This window comes from Capsicum annuum, chromosome 2 (genome assembly GCF_002878395.1).
Source record: "Capsicum annuum cultivar UCD-10X-F1 chromosome 2, UCD10Xv1.1, whole genome shotgun sequence".
Classification (NCBI taxonomy): Eukaryota; Viridiplantae; Streptophyta; class Magnoliopsida; order Solanales; family Solanaceae; genus Capsicum; species Capsicum annuum.
This window is the reverse complement of record NC_061112.1, coordinates 152894391-152903543: the sequence shown is the minus strand read 5'-3', so window position 1 is coordinate 152903543 and position 9153 is coordinate 152894391. Positions and strand designations below refer to the sequence as shown.

At 31.2% G+C, this 9153-nt stretch overlaps 1 protein-coding gene and 1 non-coding gene across 2 annotated transcripts; both read right to left on the bottom strand.

The window, feature by feature from the left end:
- Positions 1–1485: 1485 nt before the first annotated feature.
- On the bottom strand, positions 1486–1557 carry TRNAT-UGU. The gene has a single exon. It is a non-coding gene; the product is annotated as a tRNA-Thr (tRNA).
- Positions 1558–2301: 744 nt separating this feature from the next.
- LOC107860706 lies at positions 2302–4183 on the bottom strand. The gene is made up of 3 exons (XM_016706161.2): positions 3812–4183; positions 3433–3682; positions 2302–2749 (listed from the first exon to the last, which is right to left on the bottom strand). Exons 1-3 carry the CDS (start codon positions 4159–4161, stop codon positions 2429–2431), a joined length of 921 nt encoding a protein of 306 aa, XP_016561647.2. The 5' UTR covers positions 4162–4183; the 3' UTR covers positions 2302–2428.
- Positions 4184–9153: the final 4970 nt, after the last annotated feature.

Below are 9153 nucleotides of genomic sequence, written 5' to 3'. Positions count from 1 at the left end.
TGTTCAACAAAGATCTGAAAAATATATATTTCAAAAAAATTATATGATAAAATTAGTGGTGTTGGGTTAGATGATGAAATTGGTGTGGAAATGCAACGAAATTGCATGGTAATAGATGATGAAATTGGTGGTGATGGCCGGTGATAAAATTGAGGAAAAATTTTCAAGACTATAATTACAATAAATAACAACACTTTTTCAAAATTACAACTTATAGCAAAAGTAGCAATATTTTACTCACTTCATAGTAATAGAAGAATATGTATTTTTCAATTGTACATATGTATTTATGAGTAGTACATATATATTTGTATATGTATTTATATAGCAACATTTTACTTAAATACAAATACAATTTGCTATTTTTCGTAATTATGAAACTGTTGCTATAAAAGTTATAATTAAGGCTACAAAGTTGCTATTTCTAAAATTTTCCCAATGGTGATTAGTTAGGTGTTGAAAATATGACGGAGGTAGTGAAATAGAATGATAAAATTGTGATTTTGACGGTGATAGTAAAATTAATAGTGATTGTGATGGTTTTTCTTGATTGGTGTGGAAAAATAAATGATGGTGTGATATTCTTCTTCAATATTTTTTTGACAAATTTAATGAAGAAATGGAGTTGTAGAAAGTTATGATTGAAAATAAAAATGAAATAGTATAGTAGGTGGGGTGTGAAGAAGAAGACGCGGTGATAAGGTGAGGGGATTTTAATTTATTTTTCGCTTTAATTCTATACTCTGACACGCCTATTTTTTATTTTGATTAATTTTTTTTTTCCACCTCAATTTTAGAGAGGAAATAAATTTACTTTTATATAGTTTAAGTGTATGTTAAATTATTTTAATAGTTTAGATATCTTTGACTTTTCAGATATAATTTAGGTCTTAGGATGATTTCTGTATTTTTTTCCCCATAATACTTCTGCACAACTCGATTAAATCTAATTCCAATCATGTTTTTTTAACTAAACTATGTACATGCATCTGTAGGGGCGACAAAACTAGTTTAAATCATTTACTAAAAATTACATAAATACACAACTTATGCTTTCAATATTACAAAAAATCCCAACTCCCTAAACATATTACAAAAATCCCAACATATACACAAAATGCTACGTATATGTCGGCTATGTTATGCATATTAATAGGGAGAGAGAGTAAAGTAATTAAAAAAGTGAGAAAAAGTGTAATTACTTTTAAAAAGATTGATATTTATGTTATTTATACCATCATTTAACCCGTCCAACCTACCGATATCTTGATGAATTGAGCTAGAGTGGTTTTGAAAATGAGACTAATTTGGATAGCACAAGTAAACTCATCATAATTCATCAATTTAAATGAACTTTTAAAAGTTAAATATATTTTTAAATATTATGGCCAAACACATGAAACTTACCCAAAATTTTGTCACAAGTTACGCCAGCTAGGTTTTGGCAAAAAGGAAGACTAAGAGAACAAAACCAATTAAGTTGGTTGCCCCCATGCAGGATCGAACTACAGACCTCCAGTTTACAAGACTGGCGCTCTACCACTGAGCTATAGGGGCTTTGTGTCCTTACATTGAAGTTGTGGATATTTATTATTTTCTCCACGCCTTTTTTTCTTTAAAATATAATTACCATTTGGTGCGTACCTATAGATTGAAACAAGGAGGCAATCCTAGACTCCTACTTAGTAGTCTCGAGATTTATTTAGGAAAACTGATCTATTTGAATATTTACTTATAAAAAATTTATTATTTTTAAATATACTGTTTATTTATTACTTAGATATACCATATTTAGAAAATATTTATCATCTATAGTAACTGTATTATTATGTATTAAAAGTAAATTATGCATGTATTAAAATTATATAGCCATAAATATTAAATATTTATAAATATGATACATTTCGGTAAGTTTCCTAAGCACAAGGATTATTGTTTGTAGGTTTCCTACCTAGTATTTGATATCTGCTTTGAGACTCGACTAATTTAAATTCAATCCTATTTTTGGGTAAAGTACTCACAATCAAAGGCGACAGTACTCCATACTCAAATCTCACAAGTTAAAGATGGAATAATTATCACAACACCACAATCTTTGATGTTAATCACAAGGATTATTACTAATACAGAGTGAGTGTATTGGAGTTTTAGATTTTCCTCTTGCTAGTCACTAATAGAATTGAATAAAGATGAGTTCCTCTTATGTCGTGTCAAAATGAATAAATGGATAAACATGATACTACGAGTAGTAAATTCTTATTTCTTCTTGTATATAATTAAGGACAAATAAGGCGATCATTGTGACTTGTAAATATTACATAATTTCAGCATATGATTTTTGGTTACTCATTACAAATTAAAATGTCACAGAATTATATATATACCCAAGTTTTATACAAATTGAACTTAATAATATATGAAAACAAATTCATTCATGCACTGGCTTAAAGTTTCTATAAGCAATAACTGCGTAAAAAGGATCAGATGAAGCTGATACCAACCCTATAAGCCGCATTATCCTACTCAAAGGTGATTTGTTTTCTTGATCATCATCAGTTGGTAATTTACTAATTACTTCTGGCTGTGTAAATCCTTCAACACATTGAAAATATTGTACCACAAGTTGCACTCTCCCATGCCCTGTACCATCCCTCCATGCACTAATTGCTTTCTCGTAGAACAGTCTGTTACTGAAACTTACAATAAACACTCCTCCTGGTTTTAGAATTCCAAATACTTCCGCCAATACCTGAAATTTAATAATACAATAATTATGAGTATCGTTTGGTTCGTGAACATTATGCAAGGATTATAATATTGGATACAATGATCAAAATAGAAACTTAACATTGGGTTGTTAAATGCAATATGTAGTACTAATACATCTAACAACAATCAATCGATAAGTATGTTACGATTAGCTAATCAAATTCTGCTTCACCAAAGATTTTACAGTATGTACGACACAACAATAACAACATACTCCGGAGATCGTCTGAGTGGAGGATGGAATGTACGTCGTTCGTACCATTATCTTTAAAGATAGAGAGGTTGTTTCTGATAGACCCTCAACTCAAGAATAAACGATCCACGTCAATATATAGAGAGAACAAAATAGCTGAAATAAAGAAAGTCATGACAAAATACTATAAACGGCCATAACAAATCACCATAAACATTTTCTTATATACAGTATGTATTAACCCTTTTACTTCATGATCACTATATGTTTGGATATCTTGCGTGGCTAATGATCAACCACACATTTTGCAACTCCTATATATGTGGTTGTGCTAACACTTAGATTCTATCCTTTTCTTCCAAAAAATAATGATCAATCTTTATCATCAATAATTGATTGATCATTTAGGCTAGCTAATTAATTAGAATATTTATCATCTAATTAAGTTATCATTTAAGCTAATTACTAACCTTCTCAGGCTGTTGAAGATACTGCACACTGACAGTACATAAAACAGCATCAAAGCTGCAATTTTCAAACTCAAGTTTCTGATCTTTATTCAAATCCTTCACAAAGAAATAATCCAACCTGGGATTTTTTGCTAGCTCTTGGGCATTAAGTCCATGACCTACCACCCTTTTGTACTTGACTTCCTCTGGTAAATGACTCACCCATGAGCTCATAAGATCAAGAATCTCAAATTCAGCCCTCAAATATTTCCTATAAAACAGCGGCAGCTAATAATATAATGCATACACCAACCAGACCAAACTTGAACGTACGTGTTATATATAAATATATATACGTATGTATATTATTATATGGACTTAATTTGACAGCCCTACTTACCTGTAAAGATTTGTTAAATTGGAAATGAAACGGTCGTCAACGTGTGTGACAAATCTTGGGTAGGCATAAAATTCCCTGTCTGGTAAAGTGTTGAGTTTGGTTCTTCCATCTTGACTAAGGACCATACGTTTGATTTTGCCTGCTGTTGATACTGTTGAATTGTTATCTTCATTATTATAGGCTTTTGGAATTATTTTGATTTTTGATGGAAGAGGAAACAAGTGTGATTTTGAGGAATTTGTGGATTCCCATATTTTGGGATGGGAATTTGGAGCTTTGGTGAGAAACATGACTCGTTCGGCTTTGGTGAACGTAGAGATCAATTTATCATTTTTCTTTGGGCTTTTCATGTTCCTCAATTGTTGAAAAATTTTGTCATTTGGCCCACATGATTATCAATACAGAATTCACTCTATAACACTTTTTAAAACAAACAGTTCAAGTTTGATATCTTTGCAAAAAAAATAGTCGATCGGATATATTATTTTTGCTTTATAATTATTTTCTATTTTGGTTCATTTTGGTCCACGTAGTCCACATACAAGACTGATACAGTCCATATACAATACGGATACAGTTTTCAACTTGGACCATTCGGCCCTTTTAAAAATATTTCAGTTTTTTTTTTGCTATAAATTTTTTAACTGAAAAAATATTCTGTTTTTTTTATTGTTTAGAAATAATAATTAAATATAATTATATAAAAACGATATAGTTATTATATAGAATATGTATCTATATAAGATATATGAATAGAAATTATATAGTTCTATCAAATATGTATATGTATAAAATATATATAAAAAAATATATAGAAAGTGTGAAAGAAAAGTACAATTATTGTATAGATTGTATATCGAAATTGTATAATTTTCGTATAGAATATTTATATGTATCAGACATGTATAGAAATTGTGTAGAAACAGTATATAACAAGTCAACAAATTGAAATGGCTAAAAAGTGAAATTTAAATTCCATGACCATTTTCATGAAAATAGTTTAATTTGAAGTGTCGTTTATGTCCTTTCCCCTTATATCTATGCTAGCTCAAACTGCTTTTAGCATAGCTGGCCCATCGGTGAATAAAATAATAAATTGCAATTTTTAAATATCTAGTTAAATAATTTTATTTTCCTAAAACGCCCCGTTAAGCATAGAAAATTTTCAGGATTCAGACACAAATAAGAAGGTGATCCCATTCGGTGGTGGATCGCGGTTATGTCCCGAGTCAAAACTTGCTAAATTAGAAGCAACATCCTTCTTATACCATCTTATCATCATAAAAGGGTCAAAAATACTTCTTTACTATTTGTGTTACTTAACTGTGTCCCTCATTAAAAAATATCCATCTCTATTTACCCGTACCACTAAGCAGAATTCTAGATTTGTTGGAGTTTTTTTTTTTAAAAAAAAAAATTATTAGGAAGGATGATTTATTAGAAACAACAAGTAGTTTATCACAAACCATGAGCTATTAGGGTAGTTCCTAAATTATGAAAGTCTTGGTGAAGTTCATTTGTCATTGAGCTGGAGCATAGAGTTATTATTCATGTCATTGAGTTGGAGCTTTTCAAAACATGCAAGCTTGTCCGCAATAATATTTGCCTCTTGATAGACATAACGGATCTCTAGTTCATTCAACTCCTTAATAATTGATCTGCAATCTGAAATCATGTATGAGAAAATATAGTTATTAGAGTTTAAGATTTGAAGTAGTATTTGTGAGTCCGTTTCCATAATAATGGGAGTCAATTTCTTTTCGAGAGCCAAACGTAAACCTTGGGAGTCAATTTGGAGGCTTTAAAACAAAAGCACAACACATTTGAAAAATCTAAGGAAAATAAAAATTTACGTTTAAGGTTGCAAATATTCTTTATAGATAAAAATTTCCAACCAACGTTTTGAGAAAAATTTAATTTTGTTTGGTAGTTTTACACCTCTGAATACACAGTTTTACATAAAAAAAAAATCAATTTTGTTTGGTCTTGTTACACGTTGATATGTGTGGCTCAATTAAAGAAACACTTTACAACCTATGTTATTGTAGTTTGATCCAGCTCCAAGAAGGGGAGAACTAGATGTAACATGAATAACATTTACATCAAACTGGATGTAACACGAACTAGATGTAACCAATTGGATGTAAATGTAATGTAAAATCATAATATTACTTCTTATAAATGTGATGGAGAGCAATATATGTTATGTTGTCTACCAAGTGCTGAGTTTTTCGATAATTTCCATCTGTTGTTGACATGTGAACACAAGGACTAAGAAGGCTTGACCAAGTCCCCTTGGTTAAAGCCATATTCCGACCTATGTTAGGAATATTAGAGTTGGGCAAGTGCAGCCAACAATGGTATTATGTATCATGTCATGAAGACTTCTTTTCTGTTGCTCCCTTCCACGCCCTGATTTTCAGTCTTAGCTGTAAGGATTTGACAGATTGTATAGCTTAAACAGTCTAACATAAACAATCCTAGAAATTATTCAGAAACGTGGAACTACATGATTTTCACATAAACAAAGTTACAGTAATTCAGTAATGAATTACTTACCTGAATTCTCCATGGTTTTCTGTTGGCAAAGTTTAGCGGAAGCACACTTATCTAACCAAGAACAAAATACTGTTTCTCTCTGTTTGCCTTACTTTACAGAATAAATACGATGGAGCTTATTCTTCTTTTGGCATAGAGAGGACCCCCTTTTATAATACAGGGAATAGTCAGTTATGTTTTCACGTTCCATCAACGTGATTAGTGGATACAATAATTATCCACTAACAGTCAGTAATCATCCTACTAGGAGTTAGTAATTATCCTACTAACAGATTAGTCGGTAGTTTAATCCTACTAGGTAACTTTCCCATACTGATTTAGGATTTAACTTATTCAATTATTATTAAATCAGTAAATAAATTAATTATATGGGCCATAGAAATTTACATTCTCCCACTTGGCACACACAATGTTAATTTAATGGTTTAATATGTACGTCAATCATGTGCACTATTAACGTTAAATCTAACATTATTTGTCATCGTTAAATAAATCAACTAAAATGAGTCATGGCGGTTGTACATCACTTTATTGACATAGTTCCTTCCATGCACTACAATATTAGTCTATTACCTAACATAACCTTTCAAATACATAATGGGTCCAACGATAATACTTATAGAATACCTTATCTAAGTCAGAACCTGTCATCATTATTCACAATATTATGTATACAAGAGAAAACAGGTAACAACAGAAACATATATAATTTGAGCTCAAAGTGTCAATTACATAAACATAATAAAGTCTTTACATATATCATTCATTGCTACCAATAAGACCCATCATTTCAATATGTTCAACAAATATTTTGAGCGGTAATCCTTTCGTCAAAGGATCAGCAATCATAAGCTTAGTGCTAATATGTTCAATTGTCACTTTATGTTTCTGGACTTCTTCTTTAATCGAAAAGTATTTCAATTCCATATGCTTAGCACCTTTCGAATACTTATCGTTTTTAGAGAAGAAAACTGCGGCGGTATTATCACAGTAAATTTTCAGCGGCCTGGCTATATTGTTGACTAGTCCAAGTCCTAAAATAAAATTCCGCAACCAATTAGCCTTGACTGTGGCCTCAAAACATGCCACAAACTCGGCTTTCATAGTGGATGCAGCTATAACAGACTGCTTCGCACTCTCCAGGATATTGCTCCTTCAGCTAACAGAAACAAATATTCAAATGTGGATTTTCTTGTATCCACACAACCAGTATAATCTGAATCTGAATATCCAATCACATCTAGATGAGCAGATCTTCTATAAGTGAGTATATGATATTTCGTTCCTTGTAAGTATCACAACACTTTCTTTGCAACCTTCCAGTGGTCCATTTTGGGATTACTTTGATATCGGCCCAACAACAAAACTGATATCTGGCCTTGTACATGTTTGGGCATACATAAGACTCCCAACTATTGATGAATAAGGAATATTTTTCATTTGCTTTTGTTCCAAGTCATTCTTTGGACATTGATTGAGACTAAACTTATCTCCTTTTTGAATTAGAACGGGACTTGATGAGCATTTTTCCACTCTAAATCTCTCTAATACTTTATTAATATAGATTTTTTTAGACAATCCTTGTGATCTATCTCAAAATATTTCTATTCCAATCACATAGGATGTCTCACCCATGTCTTTCATTTCAAAGTTGTTAGAGAGATATTTCTTGATATCATGTAACAAATGAAGATCATTAGTAGCAAGAAAGATGTCATCAACATACAAGAATAGCATAATAAACTTACTCCTACTGACCTTCAGATATATACACCGATCAACAGTATTTTCTTTAAATCCAAAGGTGACAATCGTTTCATTAAACTTAAGATACCATTGTCGGGAAGCTTTCTTAAGCCCGTATATTAACTACTTAAGTTTACACACCATGTATTCCTTTCCTTTAATAGAAAACCCCTTAGGTTGATTCATATAAACTTCTTCCTCCAAATTTCCATTCAGAAAGGCTGTTTTCGCATCCATTTGATGTAGCTCTAAGTTATAATGAGCTACCAAGGCCATTATAATTCTGAGTGAATCTTTTCTAAAGACAGGTGAAAACATAATCTTTTCTAAAGACAGGTGAAAACATCTCTTTACAATCAATGCCATCCTTTTAAGTGAAACCTTTGGCAACAAGTCTGGACTTGTGACGTTCGATGTTACCAGTTGAGTCGCGTTTGGTCTTAAAGACCCATTTACACCCAACTCTTTTGCAACCTTTGGGTAATTCAATAAGGTCCCAAACTTCATTCTGTTCCATAGATTTTAACTCATCTTTCATAACATTTATCCATTTATCAGAATTATTGCTTTTAATGGCTTGTGAAAATAAAACTGGATCATTATCAATTCCCAAGTCAGTTTCTGACTCATATAGATATATCAAATAATCACTAGAAATAACAAATTTCTTTGTCTTTGAGATCTTCTTGATGCTACTTCTTGTGGTTCATCTACTACAGGTTCATCAATTATAACTTCATTAGTAGGAGTATTAATTTGTTGTTCTTGTTGATTACTTTGTTGTGCAACAGTTTCAGGGACAACAAATTTAAAAGAAGTATAAGTGTAACACCCCGTACTTAATTACGTGCATTAGTCATTGTTATATGTGTTGGGGTATATGTATTGATCCTAAGTTAGGTATATATGAGTTTAAGTATGAGTATTGATTATTTTGAGATGGTTTCAAGTGTATAGTTTGATTATAGGTGTATAGGAATTGACTTTATTTATATCGGAATTTTCCCGTCGATGGTTCCATACGAAGGTTATTGAAT

Bases quoted from the DNA above. Each gene is read 5' to 3' on its own strand.
- LOC107860706 (XM_016706161.2), bottom strand. From the start codon at position 4,161: ATGAAAAGCCCAAAGAAAAATGATAAATTGATCTCTACGTTCACCAAA. The intron at 3,683-3,811 runs GTAAGTAGGGCT...GCTGTTTTATAG, and splicing joins AATTTAACAAATCTTTACAG to GAAATATTTGAGGGCTGAAT. The intron at 2,750-3,432 runs GTTAGTAATTAG...ATTAAATTTCAG, and splicing joins ATCTTCAACAGCCTGAGAAG to GTATTGGCGGAAGTATTTGG.